General features: G+C 41.5%; 1 protein-coding gene across 2 annotated transcripts in view; it reads left to right on the top strand.

Moving 5' to 3' along the window:
* Positions 1 to 25133, top strand: part of TFR2 (transferrin receptor 2) — a 642558-nt gene that overhangs the window by 520333 nt on the left and 97092 nt on the right. For both annotated transcript variants that reach the window (XM_044077345.1, XM_044077346.1), the window contains 5 exons: positions 5189 to 5308; positions 5728 to 5810; positions 17832 to 17895; positions 19236 to 19303; positions 21687 to 21763. In XM_044077345.1, the coding sequence (XP_043933280.1) occupies positions 5189 to 5308; positions 5728 to 5810; positions 17832 to 17895; positions 19236 to 19303; positions 21687 to 21763 (412 nt within the window). The remainder of the gene's footprint in view (positions 1 to 5188; positions 5309 to 5727; positions 5811 to 17831; positions 17896 to 19235; positions 19304 to 21686; positions 21764 to 25133) is intronic.

Below are 25133 nucleotides of genomic sequence, written 5' to 3'. Positions count from 1 at the left end.
ATCTAAGGGTGTAATGGTGCCCCTCTACTCTTCCCTCATCAGACCCATTATTGAGTACATTGCACCAATTGGAATGTACCTGGCTAGACATCTCCAGCAGCTGGAGAGACCACAAAGGTACCTAACCAAGAGGATTACTGACCTCAAACAGTTGCCCTATGCAGCACGATTGAAAAAGCTAAGACTGTTCTCTGTTGCATGCCGCTTTCTCAGAGGCGATCTCTGTGTAACGTACAGAGCCATGTCCAACCCAGAATTGTTGAACATGCTCCATCTTAGCAAAACCAAATCTACTCAAGCTACACGCTCTAGGGATATAAACCTCAACACAACAATGAATAGAACATGCTGGAGGGATAGATTCCCTTTGCAGAGACTTCCCTTACTATGGAACAGGGTCCCGATCTGCATAAGACAGAGCCCCTCACTATCACTCTTCAAGAGGAACCTTGATGAGTGGATGGGTAACAAAGTTCACACCAGGGATCACACCAACAGCACTACTAGATAGGGGCCAAGGGTACTAGCTGCTAGTACAAGGGTCTAGGGAACTACTAAAGGGGCAGTGAATACTGCACAACGTGGCTGGGCTAATATATTCCTTCAGGCAGATAGCCCAGTACCAACCTATGAACCTAATACTTCAAACTTTATTTACTATAGTGATAGATCAGTAAATTAGTGCCCATTCATGCACAGAACTGTTCGTTTGCCTATTATTTGGCTTTCATACTCTGAAATTGCTGTCAAAGAAATCCAGACTACTGCCATACCATGAGCACTTACACTGTGCACTGTTGTAGTCAGTAAAACCCTCTGGACCATGAGGGAGCAGTTATTAAAGGTGCGTCCAAGAAGGAACCACAGTCTCAAAGGGGTATATAGATTTTAAAATTATTTATTTAATTAGGAGTATTGCTGCTGAGCCCAGAGCATGGTGTGTTAGTTGCAAAGCGTTTTGTAGTGGAATGGACAGGAAAGGGACTTGATCGTGAAATAGACAAATGATTGCCTCAGATGCCAAGCTTCTGTGCAGACTGTATGCGTGCATTTGTGTGTATTTATGTGTAATTCTGGCTACAACAGCTGGCACATTGGACAGAGCAGACTCTGTCTCTTAATGAACTTTGCACAACTGTAACAGCTAAGTGGTGAGACAACTGTAGTGTTTTCCAAATGCTTTAGGATGAGTCAGGACTTCATTATGCTGCAGCTGTTCTTCCTTTGACTAAGGATAGCATTTCATTTGATTCAGGGCTTTAGCATTTCACCCATTAGTATTTGCTAGAAATAGTCAATGATGCAACGTATCTAGCACAAAGGTACAGTGCAGTGCAGTGAGTGGCTGAAGGACTGTGCTGGTTTCATGAACAGTGCACATTATTTATTTGCCTGTAGATGGGGAGGTGAAAAGGTCAGACCACTAGAATTTGTTTGACACTGCTAAATTTGTTTTTGAATGTGAATGGACTGGCACCTGGCAGCTAGAGGAATGGTTCTGACTAACAATGCCATTAATATGCTGGGCAAGCTTACCTCACTTTAACTATGTCCTTAAAAATATACAAGAAGCAAACAAGTGAGGAGACAGATGCCTTAATGCATGTACTTTGCATAATAAAGCAGGCAAGTGAGAAGGAGATGCCATGCTTACTTTAAAACTTGCTAGTTGAAAATGTAGTTGTTATTAGTTGTCTGTTTTGTGTCCCCCCCCTCCCCCCGAAGTGCCATCTGGTACTACAGGTATCCCTTTTTTGAACTGCTATCTCCTTTTTTTCTGGACCAGGGTGCCAGCCAGGGATCACAGGACCTAGCTTAATTATTAGTGGAGAAGGACAGGATACTGAGGTTTCATGGAGCAGCAACATCCCTTCCTCCAATGAGTACTGTCTTTTTTGCCCTACTCTTTCCCCTTAGGGACATGGAATGCAATGGCATGACAAGCGCATCTTTGTTTCAGCACATGATGTGCTACGTTACCTACCTACTGCTATGCGTATGCATTTGTGAGACAATGCATTGCTCCTTAATCTCTCCCAGAGAGTGGCATTATGCCAGAAAATCCCACTCCCATCCCCTGAGGTAAGCAAGCTGGCTAACAACCATTCAAGCCCTCTCCCCTGGCCAGCTCTACCAGATTCCTAGTCAGTCCTATGTCACAAATATCACAAGTAGATGAAATGCCCCTGGCGTAGATGTTACTAGTTGTTTTGTAGACAGCATATATCTCAGCCCTCCCTAATTTTGACTAAACATTTTATTCTTTCTTTCTAAACATCAGTGATATGTTTTTTACAAATAGAGTACAAGTAATGACGATCATTATTGTTACAAACTTCTTTTAACTCATAAAATACTAACTATGTTAGTGCAAGTGCTTTGAGTCTGTTAACTTTTTCAGTCAGTACTTCTGATACATCAAACGTGAACCTGATTCAGGAGAGGTAAGAGGTTGAAAGCTGTGATAGGCAGCAGTGATTTTATATTTTTATATAAAAGTGAAGAGAGAGAAGATGGATAAAGGACACACCACCATACTCCTAAAATAATAAAGTAGCAGCTGGTGCCCTGTTGGAGACATTTTGCCTCATACAAAGAAACTTCCACGTTTTTGTCTCTTGTACTTAACTAACAGTAGAAGTTACATAGCCACAATACTAGTGACCCAGTGATGAAACTGGATGGTCTAATAGGATTTTAAAAATTCCTGGGTGACAATAGGTATTACAGTCCTCTAGCCCTCTACCTTGCTATAAGACATTTATTTATTTTTTATTCATCATTTAAATGGATATTCCAGTGGACAATGCTGCCTTTTTATAGGTATGCTGCCTGGTTAATTGAATTGCCCAATCACACAGCATGCAAGTGGAGACAAAAAATTAAACCCAGGCTGCAGAAGGAGTCTTCTTAGCATGTCTTAGTCTGGTTAGCCACAACCTTTTGTGCTTTATAGGCAGTGTCAAAACAGAATTGAGCAGCTCGATACAGTTCACCATCTGTGTGCTGCTTATAATGAGGTGTGAGAGGGCCTGTGGGGCGTGGTTGTCCTGAAGTCTTACAAAGACATCTCATAACTGTTACTTGTCAAAAGTGTACATTTGGAGATAAGGGAGTTATATTCTGGATTTTTTAATGTAATTCCAAAAATGCTGGTTACACCTCTGACAGTTGTGACACTAACACAATGCAACAGTAGTAGCAGCTGTACAAAGTTGTCCAAATGAGAGGCTGACCTGCTTCAGGCTGCCTTTAGCTGATTGATACCAAATTGCTAATTTCTGTATTGCTCAGGCATGACTATTTATTACTGGTAACTCAAGTGTGCTTGCAGTGAGCTTGAGATCTATGTAGTTTCATTGACACCATGATCACAGCTACTCAGAGGAAGAGCAATCGCTAACATTTTAGTTTTGTAGAGTTCACTTTTTTCTCTGAGATGGAGTGACATGGAATGAAAATAATGAAGGAGCAATGAAGCACCTCCACAATAGTGTCCAGAGGGTCATGCCATGCGGCAGAAATGCTTCTCTTATTTTTTGCAATGCTGAGCTGCATAAAGCTACTTTCCTTTTAAGCACTTGTACAGGAGTAAAATGTGCGCAAAGAAATGGTTTTGTGTAATTGTCGTCATGCTGAAGTGTTTAGGTCAGATTTATTTCAGGAATACTAGGGGGATCGTTCTCCTTAATATGACTGTGTGTAAATGCTCATGTGCCCATATATATAAAGACACAGACAAACACATATACATGCAGACACGTAAATGCATCCATACTGGTGCATGTACAAGCAGTTATGATCCTGTTGTGTTCAAGGCGATTTGTGTTTGAGGAATATTAGTGGATCATTCGACTTTATATAACTGTTTGTATGTGCATGTGCTTGTGACACACACACAAATGTAGACACATACATGCATGTGGGAGCAGTTATGACCAGCTCCTTACAGTGACTCTCATTTTGTGTGTGCACAATGTGCTGGATCTGGGATCTCAAACCATGCTTCAGGTTGAGTAGACTCCTGTAACAGAGTATAGTGTAGTTTCTGTATGCAGCCTTAAGTACACAACACAGCTCTCTCTGAACTGTATTAGCAGTGGTACTCCTGTTGTGTAGCTTATCTGCATACATGCCGCATACCAGCTGCCTGCATTCTGGCAGTATTGTATTGCTTCTGCATCCTTACTAAAGAGTTCTCTGTGTAACAGGAATTTGTCTTTTCCATGTATTCCTCTGTATACTGTCCCTGTGAAGCATGGACCATTCTTTTGTATCTTGTCCTTTGTGTTTTATTCCTTCAAGGATTGTTGCGGCTCCTACTTAACTTGTTGGTAAACAACTGAGAAAATTAAATCTTTGTTTCAAAACTATGTTCTGATGAAGTCCTGTATTATTTGTGTTTTTGTGGATGAAAGTGCTTAACTCTTTAATAAAATTTCAAGCTGTTTTTTTTTGACCACCTCGTCCTTTTCATGTTCCCACTGTACACTTTATTTCATTTTCTTAGTTGTTGACTTTGTGGTACCTTGACACTCCAGTGTGGTTTTAACTTGGTAAAGTCTTTCAAGGCAGTCTATTTGTCATGCTGATGACCTTCTGGAGGTGCAGGGGAGACCTTTCAAGGCAGTCTGTCATACTGCCAATGTTCACCACTGTAGCAGATGCCTATGATGCCATTAATGTGTATATTAATGGCATCCCCCAGATCATAGTGACTAAGCTCCATAGGATGGCAGCCAAATATACTTTAATGCATAAGGGATCTAAAAAAATGCTTAAACAAGATAGCCTTGAGGATATTATTTTACTATATCTAGCCCCTCCTCAAAAACAGTAGATAGTATACTATGCTGCCGATAAACTAATTATCTTCCAAACACCCATAGTTGTGCGTGTGTGTGTGTGTGTGTGTCTGCGTGCATGTGTGTGTGTGTGTGTGTGTGTGTGTGTGTGCATCCTGTTATGCACTGATGACACATCCAGGAGTAACCCCATGCCTTATGCACAATGTGTCCAGATAGGCTCTGGCTACTTGAACTGACTAGGATAAAGTGGTTATCAGAAAATAAAAGTAAGTTACTGAAGGCATAAATGCAGTGGCACACTGAACTAATAGGACTATGACAACTATTTCTTGAGCGGAGGACTGCACTAGTCTAACATTCTCTCTTTTTGGTCATTTTAGATCACTATATTATAATTGGGGCACAGAGAGACTCCTGGGGCCCAGGAGCTGCAAAATCAGGAGTTGGAACTGCCATTCTGCTGGAACTGGCTCGCTGTATGTCAGAAATGGTTCAGAACGGTAAGTAATACAGTGAATGAGTCTGCCTTCAGAAATAATCACTGCTCTTAGTGTGATCATTTTTTTCAGAGGGTGGTGGGCAAAAGGTAGGCAGTTTGACAACATTATTGTATGTGAGCTGCACGAATATTTAGTTAGTTACATTTGTTCACCAGCCAAGAGGGCTGAACCAAGGGCATTTTTGTGCTATGACCTGATCCAGAGGGAGGTACACAGTTACAAATACCAATAATATTTATTAGACAAAAATTCAAGTACACTGACACCTTGGCATCTTTCAGTCTCATAGCTAGTCAACAAGTTGGACAACATAATATGAATGCAGGAACAGATGAATGATTGTATTTGCATGCGCATCGAAGTGCTACTTTGAGATCTGCTTCTCCTTCCATGTAATTTGCTACATTTTATACTCCTAGGATTTAAGCCACTGCGTAGTCTTCTCTTTGCAAGCTGGGATGCTGGTGATTTTGGCAGTGTTGGTGCCACAGAATGGCTGGAGGTAAGACTTTGATACAAACACTACCGTAGTCTAGTTTTGTGTGTTCTGGAGTGGAACACGGATGATACCACAGACAAATAGTGAAAGCTGCAAAATTACTAATGAAACTACAGATACTTCTCAGTATGGAATTAAAGCTTATCTGTCAGCGTTAAGATGAACAGCAACAGCATTCAGAATCACGATGTCTGCAGTGTACAACATGGTTTATCAGAAGCAGCCCATTACATCAATAATAATTTTGTTGAGCTGAAAACTAATTAACATTACTCCCTTTCTCAAATGTGGTGTTGGAATATTAAAAAAAAAAGAGCTGTATGGGTGAAGCCCTCAGCAAAAAATCCTGGATTGTGCCACTTTCTTAGGGTTTAGTTTTGATGAGCTCTCCATCTCAATGAAATTGATCTTGAAATGCTGGACTTTTTATGTTTACACAGTAACAAACGTACAAACAAGATAACAGATACTTAATAACTGTTTTCCACTTATTATCCTTCTTTAATAGCCTGTATATCCACTGTTTATCTCTAACATTATATGGAACACCAGTAACATTTAAATATACAATACATGTATTTAATGTTTTTTTTTCTTCTTTGCATGCCCACCTGCTTCTATCTAGCAAACCAAAACTCCCTTTATCTTGCAGCTGCAAGGATCAGGTCAGAGTAAATCTGATGGTCTGTGTATGCAGCTGGCAAGATGTATGTTGGTGTCACCCTGCTGCCTGAAAAAAAATGTTTACTGCTTTCCTCCTTTTTAAATGTAATGACGTGTATTAATGTTTTTGTATTACAGACTACTTTCATGTCTGATCACTGGTTGTCTATTAATATATCAATTCATAAGTATCACATGCATGATACATTACATATACATTTTGTTTTTACATTCACTCCAACATTAAATTGTTTATTCTGTCTTCCATTAAACCTTACTCCTCCTCCTCCTGAACATTATTCTGCATGTATTGTTCTACAAATTCCATTTATTTCTATGTAATTTGCTTCTTCCTCTTTCTAAAGATCTCTGTTAGAATATTCAATACTTCAGATACGGTTGGTTTAGACTTTGATTTTCATTTTCTAGTAATTGCTTTTTTGCAGCCTAAGACAATACTATGTTTAGAGAATTCAGATCCTGTGCCCCAGGTCAAAAGAATAATTTCCCCAGTTATAGCTATTTGGTACTGCAATATTTCTGACGAAGCATTCTGGAGGGAAATTGTAAACTCTGTCAACTCATGACTCTCCCAAAAAACATGTTCTCAGTTATCTCTTTCCTCCCCATCACACCTCCAACATTTACTGTCTTCCCAAGAAAAAAGTCTGCTGGGGGTATAAACATACCTATTCAAATGCTTCCAAGCAAAAATCCTAAACCTTCTGGACTTGGTTGCAAACTTGGGAGCCATGCATATATCCTCCCATTGTTCCCTTGTAAATTGCTTATCCAGTCTCCCTTCCCAAGCTTTTCTACCCTCCTCTGACTGATTCTTATAGTTATCATGCAACATTTTATCTGCTCTACTGATTACCCTTTATTTAACTGCAGCTTCTGTTCTAGATTCTACTAAAAACTCGTAACAGAGCATGTCTTTCACTTAGGATTCCCGTATCCCCTTTCCTTTGCCTATACTCTGATATCAGTCTGGCATGGAAGGCAGTCTGTCACCTGCAATCCAAACTTCTTGGCCTCATTCCATTCTCTTATTTTCCCTCTCTAGTCATATGCTCCCAGTACCTTGGGACCCTTGCCAGTTTTCTTCAGTAAATCCCAGTACCCTCTTGCCTATTTTCTGTACCCCTACTTGCAGTCATCCCCATTCACAAAACCTGCTTTCTCCATTCCAGTGTTGGCTTAGTTTTGAGAATACTTCTCATATGACTTCATGGCCACATGACCAACTGTAACATTATTTAATGGTGGATTATGAGTTTCTGGTTAGTTCTGATGATGTCTTTATTATTTTAATGCCGGAAGTACTGTGTTTTATTAAAGAATTTTAGTTTACTACTGAATATTTGGACTCAGTTCACCACAGTAGTTTTCTGGTTACTGGTTTCTTTGCTGTGCTGTTCACCTTGTTTTTTTGGTATTTACTTACTGACCTACTGAACCATAAGCTGTCAGTCTGATCTGTCATGACTGTAGTTGATAAGGTGTTGATCTGATCTGTTAGGATACGGGTTTGTAGAGTCCATCTGTGCTACTACAGCCTGCATTTAAAGATTGGTTGCATCAGTATCATATGAGATCATAGGATATCTGCCTATAGTACCACCTTCTTGGTTTTATGGAGTGCATCTGCTCTGCACTGCCTTAACCATGCTTGCAAGATGTCTGGATTGTAGGGTGTCTGGATACTTTGCCATTACTAAGATTTGTAGGGTGTGTGCATATTCTCCCATGGCCTGGCTTTGTATGTTGTCTTGAATAATCTGCCATGACCTGACTTTGCAGGGTGTCTGCATGCTCTGCCATGGCCTGGCTTTGTAGGTTGTCTTGCCTACTTTGCCATGGTCTGACTTTGTAGGTTGTCTTGCATACTCTGCCATGACCTTACTTTTGTAGGTTAGCCATCTTCATTGCTATGAGCTCAGAATGCAAAGTGTTAATGTGCTTTTCTGTTATCTGGGTGTGTAAGGTGTTCTGTTGTGATCAAAGTGTATAGGGTAGTATACCATCTACAGTGCTTTGACTTGGGAATTTAGGGTACCACTGTAGTGCTTTGACATGATTGCATAGGGTGCCCTCTTCTGTGATGTGATCTAAGTGTAAAGGGTGCCTCGGGGTGCCTCTTTACACTGTTGTATCTTGGGTATGCAGGGTATCAGCTACAACTGTTTATATATCATCTAAGGAATATTGCCAGCTTACAGCATCTCATTCCAGCAGAGGTTCCCTTTATAGATGTGCATGATGTAGGCTATTCACATTTGGATTAATGCGGTGAATTTTATAAGGGAGATTGATAGTCTGACCAGGGCTCCTTGTGGCCATTGCAGGATGCAGTAGCATGTCACTTACTACCCATATAACCCTGTCCATTCATTATCTGCACTGGCTGCCAAGTGGCTTATAGGTCTGAATTCATGGTTTTGGTTACTTACCTTGCCATGTCAGCCTAAGATGGGTCTACAAACATAAACAGGCTATCAGTGAGGGACTGTTAGTGATTCCCATGTAGTGTCTGGAGTACTCCAGTATAAATAAAAGCTGTGTACTCACCATAACTATGTATCTGTGTTGTCCATTTTCATTCTTCTTCAACAAATGGGTATCGGATCCGACTCGGGTGCTTTTCTTCCAGACTCTGGATCTGACAAATGAGCTCCTCCCTTACCCATAATGCCCCTTACTAGTGAATTACCTCAGATCAAGTTTGCAGTCACTAAAAACTACTCAAGCATACAGATTATAACAAAAAAGGAACAGCACAGGGACTTAAACAGGAATAGTGGTTGCAAAAAAGAAACCTTATCAGGTCACTCTCAAAAAAAGAAGAGGAGGTTGGAGGGCGGACAGTTGAGGAAGAATGAAAATGGATAACACAGATGCATAGTTATGATGAGTACATAACTTTTATATGGGATTTTGTAATTATCATTTATTCCTCAATAAATGGGTCAGAGTCCCCAGCTTCGATAACCCTGGGTGGCTCTCATGGAAGGATATTCCAGAGTACTGCAGAACCAAAAGCAGCCCTGTTTCTGGAGATTATGCCCAACTTGTAATGGCTCTGACTGATAAAAGTATTGGACCAAGTGGCTGCAGCACAAATATCATCAATAGAAGCTCTGGCCCAGAAAGCAGCAGATATGGCCATATGTCTAGCAGAGTGAGCTTTTGGGTGTTTTGTCAAAGGTAAACATTTCAAAGAATAAACATAAGAAATACAATCTGATATCAATTTAGCTAGAATGACTTTAGGTACTCATTTTCCTAATTTTTGACAGGCAAAGGAAACAAAGACTTGGTCAGTTTTCTGAAAATCCTTAATTCTATGGAGATAAAAATGAGGCTGCCTATGTACATCCACAAGGTGAAGCATGTATTCCTTATTGAAAAATTTTGGGAAGAAGACTGGCAAATTTATGACCTGATTGATGTTCACTTCAGAAGCTGTCTTTGGTAAAAAAGATGGATTAATACATAAAGTAAATCTATCTTTATGGAAAATCAAATAAGGAGGCTTTGAAGAGAGTCATTGGAGTTCAGAAACTCACCTGGAGGAAGCAATAGCCATATGTAAGATTGTTTTCCAAGAAAGAAATTTGAGGCCAGATTTAGCTGAAGGTTCAAAGGGAGGGCTGAAACAAGCTTTGTAACACAACTGTGAGATCCCAAGGTGCAGCAGGATCTTTAATTGGAAGTCTAAGCAGAAAGGTGCCTTTAAGGAATGCTTTACATAGTCTGGATATAACTAGAGGAGAAGCATAATCTCCAGTGTGATAATTAGAGATGGCTGCTAGTTGGGCTTTCATGGTGGAAAGAACTAGCACTTCCTTGAAAAATCAAGGCCAGGAAACCCAAAACAGCAGGAATGTGAGCAGTAAAGGGATAAGGGATCCAATTGTCTCTGTTGCACCCGGATAAGGGAATTTTTTCCATTTACTCATGTATATTTTCCTGCTCACAGCCTGGGCTGTCAAGCCATCACTGCAATTGGAGAAACCATGCTGTCAACTTTAGGCCTGGGATGTCTGGGTGAGTCATCCCTGAGGGATGAGATACCAGATCTGGACTGTGGTCCAGTGTCCAAGGAGGACATAAAAAGTGAGACCACAGGTAGGGAAACCAAACTTGCCGAGGCCAGAAGGAGGCAATGAGGATAACCCAGTTCTTCAACTGTAGGTCAGAAATGGGCAATGAGGATAAACCAGCTCTTCAACCAGAGTGCTTTCTGAAGAAATGTGGGGAATAGAGGTAGGGAATGGTAGATGTACAGGACAGTGGAGGGTCAAACATGAACAGGAGCGTCTCTCAGTGCATCCCCCTGAGGGGGAATTAGGGAGAAATACCTGCTACACTTGTTGCTGAGGGGTGAGGTGATGAGATTGCAGCAAGGTTGACCACATCTGTGCAAAATCCTTTCCACCACTGTAAGATTGAGAGACCACTCATGAGGCATCAGACTAGTTCTGCTGAGCTTGTCTACCAGGAAGTTTGATTTCCCTGGTATGTACATTGCTACTAGAAAGCGGTTGGAAGAGATCACCTACTGCCAAATTCTTGTTGCTTCTCAGCAAAAGGAGTAGGACCCAGATCCCCCATTTGTTGATGTACCGCATTACTGACATACTGTCCATCTGGATAGCAATTGTCCCTAGAGGAAGAAAGTTCTGAAAGGCTTGCAATGCTAAAAGGACTGCTCTCATCTCTAAGACATTTGTATGCAAATTAGTCTCTTCTGGAGACCATGTGTCTTGAACAGTCCCATCCCAAGAAATGTCCCCCATCCCAATTGGGAGGTGTCCATTGTCAGGATGGTCTTTGGGGGAAGAAGGATAAAGGGACATCCCCAAAAAACATCATTGGACTGGATCCACCAAAGTAGGGAGTCACTGCTAACTCGAGAAAGCTTTATAGGATGAATCAAACAATTGTACTGCCTTAGTCCACTGGAGAATTCACATGTAAAGGTGAGCAGCTGGTAGTACTGTAATCAGTGCAGCTGTAGAACTTAAGACCTGAAGTACCAGTTTTGCTGGAGGAGAGGGATGTGATAAGATCTGACTGACATGTCGACTGAAAGTATGAATTCTGTTTTGTGGTAGAAAAGCCAACTGATTGATAGTGTCCAGGTGAGCTCCTGTGAAGTCCAAGATTTGAACTGGCTGAAGATGAGACTTGGGGAGATTGCTGTGATCCCCAGGGACTGACAGAGATGGAGTTAGTAATCCCTGATTTCCTTGAGTAGATGCCTGGTTGGAGTGGTAAGCAGCCAGTCATCCAAATAAGGAAACACTCTTAATCTGTGCAGTTTGTGATGAGCTGTTAACACTGCCATGCACTTGGTGAACACCCTGGGAGCTGTGGTGAGACCAAAGAGCAGGGCTCTGAACTGGTAATGAATGGGCCCAGATGAAAGAGCAAGTACCTCTGATAATGTCTGTTCATTTTGATGTGATAGTATGCATCCTGGAGGTCTATGGAGAACATCCAGTCATCCTTCCACAGAAGAAGGAGAATAGGCACATGACCATCCGTAACTTGGGAGATGTTCTTTGTGTTTCACTGTTGCAGTCATCACACTTGGGTTATCCTGCCAGGGGTATTCCTCACTCGGCTCGAATACCGAGGTTTAGTATTTCTGTGTCAGTTGCTGTTGCTCCAGGACTGACGTCAGGTCGTCAGTGGTATAAAATCAGGCAGCCGACACCATTACATCAGTCTTTCTTGCCGAGAAGCCTGAAGCAGAAGCAGTTTGCATGAGTGCCGGTCAGCCGCTACCTGAGTTTCATTTCTGAATTGAAGTTGAAGTTTTCTAAAGCTAAGTACCCCGTTGGGGATCCTTTTTTCTTGCTCTAACCGATGTCAGAAAAAGTTAACAATTGTCTCACCTGTGGAAAGCAAATACCACACCGAGACTTCCATTCTTACTGCATCACCTGTTTAGGCCCAGACCACAACGTACCTTGCTGTTGCTTTTGTGCTTTGTTCAACACCAGAACTATACGTCGTCGGACCCTTATTGTAGCTAAACATTTTTGCTGTCGATCTCCGTATTCTGAAATGGCTTTGGTAAGCCATCCAACTACCAATCTTCCAAAAAAATAAAGATAAAGACAGAGATAGACTGCGCAGGTCCAAAACTGCTGACAACGCTTCCGTTAAGCTAGTCGCCAGTTCACTGTTACTCAGTGAAGCGCTGTCGTAGCCCCTGATGCCCGCTTCTCTGGATTTGTAGGCCACTACTGAGACCCATTTGGAGTCCAGTATGCTGCAAGACTCTTTTTTGATTAAGGATCCTGCGGATGTCTCTACCTTGGATGGATCTGGAGCCGCTGAGCAGGCACCGGCTTCCTAGGAAGTTCTTCGCACTACCGATACTCAACACAAACCAATGACTTCTTTCATGTCTTCAGTTCTTTCTAAAACTACAGAGTTTCTAAGGCCCAGGATATGAACTACACCTAAAAAAACAACGAACCAAGCTCTGGCACCTGCTTCCATGTTTCAATCTCAAATGCTTAAAATGGCAGAAGACCTTATCATGCTTATTAGGGGAAGCTAGCCTACCCCTTCCAAAAGAAAAAGAGACTTGTCCCCAGCAGTTTTATCTGACCAGGAGTCAGATGACTCTGAGGTTCCTGAATATGAAGACATGCAACCCTTATCTGCTTATGAGGATTCAGATGCAGAGGAATCCATTCCTTCTGCCTCTCCTCCAGAGTATTTTTCATTTGGTGAAATCCTACATATTTAAGGGAGCATTTCTAAAGGGAATGTCATGACTATCCTCAGTCCAAAAAGAGATTCAGAGAATTTGTAGATTTGCCACAGCACAGACCTTTAGCCATTCCTCCTGTCTTGGATGTTGTGGATGATGTCTTTATGGAATCCAGTTTAACTCCTAACACCTTTCCTCCTGTTCCCAGGAAACCTGACAGATATTACAGAGTCTCTGACTCACACAAAGTTCTGTTCAAAAATCCTACTGCTGACCCAGAGGTCATCTTCCAAGGACCTAAAGGAATAAAAGCAACCACAGCTTAGAATCCCACCCCCTTGGGCATGGATTCCCGAGCTTTAGACAGATGGAGTAAAAAGGTATACACCTCTGCAACTCTTGCCATCAGAGCACTAAATTGTCAGTTCCACATGCTGAAATGCCAGCAACATACCATGGAACTTCTCAAACAAAAAATATCTACCTTTCCTACTTGTGCAGAAAATAAAGAATTACAGGAGCTTATGCATTCTGCAAGCCAAGTTACTAGACACACCTTGCAATGTGGCTTTGATGCCCTAGAAGAATCTTGCAGGGCAGCAGTCACAGGTTCTGTACTTAGAAGGCATGCTTGGCTTAAGGAACAGACCTTGCCAGACCATGTCAAATCAAAACTATTGGATGCATCATTGAACAAAGACAATTTGTTTGGCACCAAGGCAGAAAAGGTCTTAAAAAAGATGGAAGAAAAAGCAAAATCTATGCAGACAGTTAAAGACTTCTTGCAGGTCCAGCCGCCGAGGTTCAGTAGGCATTGCTCCTCGAAGCACTGGTCCTTTCAGGTCCCCCCCCAGACAGCAGTCCGAGGGAATGCAGAGATCTAAGCAATGGAGTTCCTCCACTTCTAAACCAGGAAGTGCTAAGCCACCCCCTTATGGAAAGAACTCACAATGACTTTACACCTCCACCCCTTACCTCTGCCCACTTGCTTGTGCCCCAGGAGGAAAACTCTCCTCCCATGTAAAAAACTGGGCCTCTATTACTAACGACCAATGGGTCCTCAACACAGTGTCCCAGGGATACAAATTTTATTTCCACACTCTGCCAACCCCAAAAGGGTTCCCAGATCTTCCTCCAAACCAGTGGGCAGAGGCCAAAAAACAAGTAAATTCCCTGCTCTCCATGAGGGCAATACAGCCTGTTTTTGCAGACCAGGTAGGCCAAGGTTTCTAGTCCAGGCTTTTCCTGGTACCCAGAAAAGAGGGCACCTGGCACCCTATCCTTGATCTATCAATTCTAAACACCATTCTGATGATACCAAAATTCAAAATGCTCACCCTCCAGCAGCTTCTCCCTATGCTTTCCAAGGATGTTTGGTTAGCCACCCTAGACCTAAAAGAGGCCTATCTACACATCCCAATCAGGGATTCTTGCAGGAAATATCTACGTTTCAGGGCAGGATCTATGCACTTTCAGTTCTCTGTGCTTCCTTTTGGCTTATCCATTGCTCCCAGAGTTTTCACAAAAAATGTCTGGCTCCAGCCATTGATTTTACCCTTACTTGGATGACTGCCTGATACAGGCAGACAGTTAGGAAAAGCTGTTACAGCACCTGACCTTTGTAAAGGACCTACTGACCTCCCTTGGTATACTGTAAAAGAAAAGAAATCCAAACTAGTCCCCACTCAAAGAATTGTATTCCTGGGAGCAAGCCTGGACACAGCATCCCAGATGGCATTACTTACTCCAGAAAAACAAGCCTACCTGACAGGCTACTTCTCTCAACTAGCCACCAGAACCCAGTTATCCGTAAGGAAAATCCTGCAAGCTCTAGGGTTCATGGCATCCTGCATTCTACTCATTCCATATGCCAGACTGCATATGCGGAAACTACAGCGGTACCTAAAAAGCCTTTGGTGTCAACACTCTCAAGACCTGGAAACTATCATACCTTTGATACTCTGTCTAAGGAAAGATTTTATTTGGGGGGCAGCAGCATAAAACCACAAAAAAGGTCTTCCCTTCTCACAACCCCACGCTGCCCAGACCCTAACCACAGATGCATCAGATTATGCCTGGGTGCACACCTGGATGGCAGGTGCATTCAGGGCCATTGGAGCCCAAATCAAATACATCTACACATCAACCAAAAAGAGATGCTAGCTGTTCAGCATGCTCTGACAGCTTTCAGACCCCTACTCTCCCCGGGGCCTCTAGTGATCAAAACAGACAACACCACAGTGATGTGGTATACCAACAAGCAGGTAGGAACTCAGTATTATCCTATCTGCAGGCTTGCCATGACCCTTTGGCACATGGCTTCAGCCATGCAAATTCACCTGCTAGCACAATTTCTGCCAGGCTCCCAAAACTCTCTGGCAGACAAATTAAGCAGAAATCACTTAGACCCACGAGTGGCAGCTAGACCACAGCACCTTCAACCTTGTAACCCAGAAATGGGGCACCCCAAAGGTGGACCTCTTTGCCTCCCACAACAATCACCAGCTCAGCAAATTCTACACCAGGGAAACCTCACAGCAAGGCCTGGAAAGTGGATGCTCTATCCTTCCAATGGGTCAATCTCTCGATTTATGCATTTCCCCCTCTACCACTAATTTCAAGGGTACTCTCAAAATAAGGGAGGAAAAACCAAGGGCAATCTTGACTGCCCCAGACTGGCCATGCCAGCACTGGTACCCACTGCTGTACAGCCTGTCACCCCTACCACCATGGCACCTACCCTAGATCCCAACTTTCCTGACTCAGAAGAATAGAGAATTCATGCATCCACAGTTACAGACCCTGAACCTGGCAGCCTGGCTTATTCCCTAACCTCTCCTCCAGTTGCCACCCTAAGCAAACAAGTCCTGGATGTTATATGTGAGGCCAGACATCCCAGCACTAGAAAATCCTATGCTGACAAGTGCACAGGATCCAGGCTAAAGGAGCTGAAAGAGCACAGCCCTCCCTACCTCTCATCCTGGATTACCTAGCAGACCTGCTACACAGGGGACTATCCTTCTCTTCTATTAAAATTCATGCCTCTGCCATCTTTGCTCATTACAGCACAGAGCCACCTCTTTTTTCTCACCCGCTAATCAAACAGTTCCTAAGAGGGGCTAACAATTTAAACCCACCCAGAAGAGCTCCTACCCCAGCTTGGGACCTTAAGTTTGTGTTGGAAAAGCTTACTCACCCCCCCCCCTTTGAGCCTGCAGCTTCAGCGGAGTTAAAATTCCTCTCTTGGAAAAAAGCCTTGCTTCTGGCCATCACTTCAGCTAGAAGAGTTTCAGAGTTCTAAGCACTAATGGCTGTAGAGCCCTTCATCATTTTCCATGCTGACAGGGTCTCCCTCAGGACTAACCCAACTTTCATGCCTAAAGTAGTGTCCAGTGTGGCTCTCAACCAATCAATTCATTTGCCCACCTTTTTCCCTATCCCACAAAACAAGGGGGAAAGGATTCTGCATTCTTTAGATGTGCACAGACAGCTCAGATTCTACCAGGATAGGACTCATTTTTTTAGGAAAACTGACCAATTGCTAGTCAGATTTGCAGCAGGGGCAGAGGGCAAGGCCATATCCAAACAATCTCCAAATAGATAGCACACTGCATCCATTTCTGCTACAAACAAAGGAAACCACCCCCTAAGGGGATCAGGATGCATTCCACCAGGCCAACCTCCACCTCTGCAGCTTTTCTCAGAGGGGTCCCTACCAGGGACATCCTGGAGGCTGCAACATGGACTTCTATTCATACCTTCACCAAGCATTACCACCTGCCTATCTTCTCCAAATCCAGGGAAGGCTTTGCAACTGCAGTCTTGCTGGGCATCCTAGCCAGCCCCCAGTCCTCTTGAATTCCTCCACCCTTTTCTTCAGCTTTGGAAATCAACCCAAGTGTGATGACTGCAACAGTGAAACACGAGGAACGTAGTACAGTTGTGTACACCTACCATAAATGTAGATGTTCAAGTGTATTCACTGTTGCAGTCCTGGTTTCTCTCCCTCCACCCCCCTTGCCTCTCTCTCTCTCTCTCGCTTCCTCACTCCTTACAGGAAATGTTTGGTATTTACTTTCTAGTGGCGGTGTTCTTCCACCATAACCTAGCTCCCTATTTGGGGGCTCCTAACAGTTGGGGCAAGAAAAACTGATGTAATGACGTCAGTCCTGGAGCAACAGCAACTGATGCAGAAATACTAAGCCTCTGGTATTCGGGCCAACTGAGGGCTACCCCTGGCAGGATAACCCAAGTGTGATGACTGCAACAGTGAATACACTCGAACATCTACATTTATGGTAAGTGTACACAACTGTACTTTACAAACAGATTCAGATGACTGAGGTCCAGAGTTGGTTTCTGATCTTTTGTTTTCTTTGGCACTTAAAAGAACAAGTAAAGTCCAGATCCTCTTTGGTCAGGCAGTAGGATATAAAAACTAAAGGAAGTAGATTTCACAATGCAAAGCAGAGCTGATATGATGATAGTAGAGCTGATATGATGATAGTGTGTTCTGCTACATGTGAAAATCTAAATACAACCAAGTACAAACTCATTTGATAGCACGTGGTATTCTGCTAAATTCTAATGCTTTTAACAGTTTGTCTTGTACACTTTGTTTGCAGGGATACCTAACCATGCTACACCTAAAAGCAGCCGCCTACATCAGCGTTGACAAAGCAGTACTAGGTAAGAATTGCGCTGGGCTGTTAATAAGTTTGGTTTCCTTTTCTTTGTTGGAACTGCAAGCAAGCTGAGGTTTAATTTCAAAAGAATTGGGAATATAAAAGTAACATTGCCTAGTGATCTGTTGTTCACCTCAAAACTCTGTTAAGATTATTGCTTGCGCATGTGCATCCTGAGTTGTATGATAGCAAAAAGTTTCAGTTGTTGATTAAAGGTATGGTTTACAGAGAGGAAATAATCCTGTCAGAGCAGTAGCCTGCTACTATAGAAAGATGATGGAGGTCCTTAAATTGGTAGGATTGTGGCTCCTTTTACGCAAACTCATCAGGTATGTGAGAGCCCACATTAGATAAGGTTATACCCTCCCTCCCATCCTTCATATCCAAAGACGTCCTAGCAAAAGTTGTCTCTGTTCTTGCTCGACAAGATAATTATATCCCTAAATGTGAACACTTATTCATACCTCCTTAGTCTCCCTTCTATACTCATTTCCTTACTTCTATCAATCTCTCTCTCCTGGCTTTCACTCTAAGTATACCATAAGTCTGCTTTTCTCTCACGTCATACTACAATTCCTGTTTGTATTAAACTAACTTACCTTTAATTTCTCTATAAACTAGCTAAAATTTCTCATTGTCATATAACTTGTATCTGTTCTTAACCAATGTTTTCATATTATGGCTAATTTATATAATTATTTAAACTGTTGTTGTTTTTTGTATTATTTTTAAAGACTGTAACATTTTTGTTCTTAAAATGTGTTGTAATACTTACTGAAAATGAGATCCTACCCATATGGACTTTCCTGGTAATCAAATGTCAATAAATAAAATAAATATAACCCATCTTTCTTGGGGAGAGGCTGACAAGACAAGGGAACATATAAGATCAGTGAAACATGATGTGCAATAGTAGCACTGAGCACTAAGTATGCTATATTATAGACAGGTTTAATGCATGTTTCTCTGATATTCTTTGTGATGGAAAGTTACATAAAGCAAACTAAAAGTCTGTGCTCGCACTTGATGACTGTTCATAATTGGACTGAACTGCATCACTTACACAGATAAGCTAAAGTCTGATGTCCTGTTTGCTCCAGTAATATCACAGAAGCGTACTTCAGGGAACAATGCAACAATATGGAGGACTCATGCAAACTGCATAGTATTACTGCAGATGTTGTTCTTACCTTAACTTGGCTATTACCAGCAGACCTCTCAGCTATGCTACTGTGCAAGTATAAAGTCATGACAGAGTCAGACTGCATATGTATATGTGATGTAAGATAAGCAAGAGAGGGCTGTTTTATATTGAACATGCATTTCTGCTATACTGCTTTTCAGGTGCTGAGAAGTTTTATACACAGCTTTCTCCCTTGCTGGCAAATGTGGTAGAATCCATCATTAAACAGGTAAGACTGCTAGCTATGTTTTTTTTTTTTAGTGGTGGTGGGGTAATTGTGAAGAAGTACAGTTAAAAAAGTTAAAAAAAAAGATATTGCATGTATGCATCATGTGCTGAGTCACTGTATTAATTACACCACCATGAGTCCTTTGTAAAAATGGACACACTTCTTCAGATCCAGCATGTACAGAGTAAAATCATTGCACAGAGCTTGTTATGCTAATAATTATTAACTATAATTCTCCTTTTTAACCAGCAGGCTCCTACAGATTATTTGGTTAGAGTCACTCCATTCTGTCTATTGTCTGTTTTTTCTGGTTTCAGTCTTTTTACTCCTTACTGCAGAGGAGTACAGGGTAGCACCACTATATATAAACATTGGACTATAGGAGGTTACTAGGCTAACCTTTTTAAGTCTAGCCATTCATGACCCAATGTTACCATTTATCAGTTCCCATAGATTACAAGCTGCCACTGTCCATAAGGGACATAGGAGATAAGCCAGGGGGTAAATTTGAGATTTCCCATTCACTGGCCAAATTGCATTTGAATAGGCTTAGGGAACAGCTTTCCTTCACATGAAAGAGGAGTCTTCCAGACAAGGGGTAATCTCCGAGATACATACCTGTCCCTCCAAATTGTTTTGTTTAAGTCATGGACAAGGTTTAGATCCTTAGATTGGATAATACTAGTGCTGATTGTTTTGCAGATTCATCAGGGCTGAATAAGTCAATCCCTTGTAGGATGGGCATAGTAGGCGACCAAATACAGGGACAGGGTTTTGAAGTAGTCTACATAGGACATGTTATTTACACCCTGCATTCTTTTAGTGAGGAACCTCTGTAGCTGTTGAAGCTGTTGCATATCTCTTGTCAGGTACATGCTGAAAGGTGTACTGTACTTACTTATTCCTCTAATTAGGGCTGAGTATACTGGGATCACGATCTCCTTAGGTCTGGATGCCCTGCTCTTACTTATAAGTTGCACCACATGGGAGGATTTTCTCAAAACTATGGACACATGCTGATCAAAGTTTAGATTACAGTAAACCTGAGTTCCCAAGTCTCCTATCACTGAGTCTACTATTAGCGGAATGTTATCAGTTGTTGTAATTTGCAGGGGTGGTCGCCAATCCAAAGGGTATAATTATGCATTTTTTTGCATTGAGTTTTAGGTCATGGCTCTGACACCAGTTATTTGTCTTTGCAGACCCACCTTGAGGACATCCACATCTTTTGGGGATTCAGTGATTGTACTCCGCTTATAGTAATATTTGGTTAGCTAAAGGCCCTCTACAATTGCCTTGACTTCAGAGAAGTATATTTCAAACAGGAGAGGTCCCAGTATCTGTGGGATACCATTAGTAACAGGCCTCTTGGTGGAGGTGGATTCCCCTACCCTAGCTTAATGTGTCCTATCAGTGAGCCATTTGGCTATCCATTGGGTGACACAGGGATTTATGCCTAAATTTGAGAGTTTGTCTATAATACCCAAGTGAGATACTGTGTCAAACAAATGCCTTTGCCAGGTCGAGTTAGGCAGTATGCACCGCTTTGCCCTCATCCGCAGCTCTACTGACCATCTTAAAGAAGTCCATCAGGTTTAGTAGGCATGACCTGCCCTTGACAAAACCAAACCGGGATGGGTGCAGTGCTTGAAGTTTTCCTTTGTCTTTGTTTACCGGGTCCATGAATATTCTTTCCATGGCCTTGCATAAGACTAATCAACCTTATGAGTTTGTAGTTCCCTGGGTCTGTTGATGATCCCCTTTTCTGTAGTGGGATAACCATCACAGTCCTCCATTCCCCAGGGATAAAGCCGGTCTGGAGGCAGTGGTTGCATAGAAATTGTAGTCAGCCTGACAGGTCTTGTTACAAGCTATTTAGGAGATATCCTGGGATATTATTAGGACCTGCTGATGCGATGTTCTAAGCTTTGGTGAGTGCAGTGAGACCTGTTCTTTAGTGATAGTTGGGAGAGAAATGGTAGAGGATATTTCCTGGGGGGTAAATGGGGATGATGGGGGGGGGGGTGAAACTGGAGCTACATTTATCATGCAGCAAATCTGCTATATCCCCTGGTTTGCTGTAGGGAGACAGGTTAAGGAAGCATGTTCTAGTGGCTAACTGCTGTCCGAAGGCTTTAGGATTCATGGAGGCCACATGTATTTAAAATGTCTTCCTGCAGACAGGGACAAGCAGTGTTGTCATTGTAATGCATACACACTTCACACCAGAGGATGACAAGAGTAGTGAGGGCATCACTGAGACCATAGCAGTATGAGTACTGTGGCTTTGGAGAAAGGGAATGCATCCTGGTGGGTAAACAGGCTTGCTAAAAAACATGTATTTTATGTTCTTCTTGAGTTTCTGTAATCCTTCCCTTTACAGGTGGAATACCCAAACCAAAGTGGTCAAAGTATCTACACTCGAGTCAGCAGAAGAGATCAGAAATGGAAGACCAACGTGTAAGAATATTGCTTTTTGAGTTTTTATACAGTATTACCTGTAGAAAAAAATACAGTAGAGCCAATTCATCTGCAGTGGATAGCTTTATTTTCTCAGTAATCGAGGGAAGGTAATGTGTATATACATGTGTGAAGGTATACAAGGTTCAGGGTTACTGTATATTCATGTAAAAGTAAAAGTAAAAGGAGGGTGGGACCTTTCTGATGAAAAACAGTTTGCCATGAGGATAGAACAGGAGAAAGCTGTTTATTTTTGCAACAGAGAAGTGATGTAATGTAATGGTTGGATTTTGCAAGTATGTTTTTGTATTTTCTAGTAGTAAACTGCACTGCTGGTGAAAGTAAAACTAGCTGGGGTAAGTGAATTGTGTTGATCATGAAACAGGAGGAAACATTTTTTCCTTTAGATAGATATTGCAGTTAGTGTTATGAAATATGTGAATATTTAATCAGAAAAGCAAGGATTTAAGCTTGTTTTGTGAGACAGAGGCTGGTCAGGCATTTTAAAAGCTGAACAGCTACAGGGAAGAAGTGCACCAGCCAGTGAAGACTGGCGAGACCCTAGTGACCACAAGAATGCACGCACTAGCCCATGAAGATGAATACCTGATCCACTCAGTGCAGATCAAGTTAGTGTAACTTTAGTGCTATAAAATGCTAAAAATAGCCTGTATGCAACATCTACTCTCTTACAGGAATTACAGTGTATCATGCTGGTAAACCAGTCTGGTGGTGGGCCTGTCTTTAATGAAGATAGAGACTCCACCACCCTTAGTCTTTTCAACCTCGTTTTGGGGTTGGAAAGGCAGAATGAGGTATAGCCTGGTAAGGCAGGGATGCTCTCAGCAGCCCTGAGCCAAGCTTCCGTGATTGCACAGACATCGGCATCTTCCAGTATGAGGACAGCCTCTGGTAAGTGCATTTTCAGATTAAGGCTCCTAGCATTGAGCAGCATGACCTTCAATTTGCTTTTTGACAGATCTTTCATGTTCAAAGGTTTGCCTTTGAGATGTAGCCTAAAAAAGGCACAAATGGGGGAGACAAGAGCCTTGGCCAAGATCCGGAACCCCACAGGAGACAAGCAGAGGCCATCTCTGGCAAAGCATCGAGGCTTGTCAGCCATGTCATCCTAGGCAGACAGATACTGGATCCCCTTGGAAAGATAACAGAAACTAAGCCAATTGTTGACGTCAATCATTTTTGTTGGTACTGTGGTATCATTCTTGGTGAAGGTAGGATTATTGTTCCCTGGCTGGTTACTCCTGAACTGTTATTCAAACCCAGGCTGGCCGTGATATAGTCAAGGCTCCAGCCTTGTGTCACAGGGCTGGCAAAAGCTTCTTGAGCTAATTTGAATGTGCTAATCTACAACTATATATAGCATATCCTTAATGTTACTCAACTGTACCAATTCATCTTACTACACTTTGGAGGTTTAATTTCTGATTAATATCTTCTATACAAAGTAGGACAGTTATTTTAAGGCACTGCTGCTTGCCATAATTTTAAAGACCAGACATGCATCCACCCAAAATAATGAAAAGGGTACAGTGAGCTTGGAGGCAGTATATTTACAGTTACAGGGGGGTTGGACTCTAACTTTACATGAGAGGAGCAGACTGTCTTCAAGACATTGTTTAACAATCACTTTTTTTGCAGTTTCATGAGCTCACAATTTTGAGTTTCAGAATTAAGGGATGGAGACTTAAGACCCATTATCTTAAATCTGATATTTTATTCACTCCTTTAATTTAGTGAAAAGTGCATATCATTTAACCTTTATTTTTATTTTTTTTTTAGGTGCGTTTCTCTAAGATAAGAAATAACATGAATCCACAAGTCAGGAAAGAGATTTTCTAAACCTCATTTTATCACTTATGCAGATCTATCCATTTTTCTTGACTTTTTTTTGTAGTTTTGATAACTGTTTCCATTTGTTTCCATGGAATGTGGTAACTAGACAAGATGTCAGTTGCAAAAGACTTTACAGAGGTCAATTTTATGAACAAGTCTCAGGAATGATTTTTATATAATACTTCTATGGTAAATCTGAATCTTTTTGCTCTGTTTTTGTATGTCAGGTAAGTTTGATATTCCACCCAAGTAATGAAATAAACAGTGCAATGAATGTTATATTCAGGTACTTTTATTGTATATATATATTTTTTTTTAATGTTATTAGTTTGATGTTATTTAGGAAGATGCTTAGCCTGGTTTGTTTAACCAGTAATGCAGTGATTTGCTGATTGCAGATTGGATTTTAATGTTTTTCGTCATGTTTTTGTCAATTTAAATTTATAGAGGTATTATCTACGTGCAGTTTGTGTTTTATTTTAGGGGCTCGAGTGTATACTTTTTGAGTTTGCAGTTTATAAGGTTTTATTTATATAAGAATACATTTAGCTGAGTTATGGTGATTCAAAAAGTTAATGGAGTATTTGGGGCAGTGATGATAAATACATAATGATCTGGTGTGTGAAACTTGAAATAACCCACTATAGATTTAGGGAATGCATTCCATAATGCATGAAAAATAAAGTTCCCTAATCCTTCATGAATCATACAATCAAAAACCACAGATATTTTATTTATCATTTTTTCTGTGTAGGAGTAGTTTCCCATTGACTTCACTGGGTTGCAAACTTCCTAAGTTTCTTCTGAATAGAGATTTAGGTAATTTGTATAATTTGTTTACAAATGGAGAGTGTCTTTGGTGGTTTTGTACTCTTGCTAAAATAAATTTTAAATGGTTGCTTTTTCTAGTGATGCGTTTTAACAGTATAGTAAGAACAGATACCTGAAATAACAGAACACAGATTATTATGTCAGGTAAGAACAGCATGGCTGACAAAACAGAACACAGACTATGATGGCAGGTAAAAACAGTGCGTCTTGCACAGCAGAAATAGATTACAATGACAGGTAAGAACAGTGTGTCTTACACATCAGAACACAGATTACAGTGGCAGGTAAGAACAGCATGGCTGATAAAACAGAACACAGACTATGATGGCAGGTAAAAACATTCTGTTTTATACAGTAGAACATAGATTACGATGATGTAGATTATGAAGACAGGTAAGAACAGCATGGATTACAAAACAGAATAATGACTATAATGCTAGGTAACCAAGAGTGTGGTAGGTAAGAACAGAGTGGATTGTTCCTTTTTTTCACCTTTTGCATAAATTGTATACCCTTCTTAATCAGGACCCCTGCTGGCAGCAGTCATTATCTACAGAGACTTCATTTACTATGTCCCTCTGTATTCCTTTGCATTGCCACTGTTGAAACCGTGCTAAGATTCTATGACCCATTCCAAGGTTGATTGGATTGCTAGTATTTTGAAGTATATTGTGACAAATGGCTT

The sequence above is a fragment of the Protopterus annectens genome, chromosome 7.part0, assembly GCF_019279795.1.
Source record: "Protopterus annectens isolate FY-2018-M chromosome 7.part0, PAN1.0, whole genome shotgun sequence".
NCBI classification, from domain to species: Eukaryota; Metazoa; Chordata; order Ceratodontiformes; family Protopteridae; genus Protopterus; species Protopterus annectens.
The sequence above is the reverse complement of the archived record's forward strand: the minus strand, read 5'-3'. Positions and strand labels throughout refer to the sequence as shown.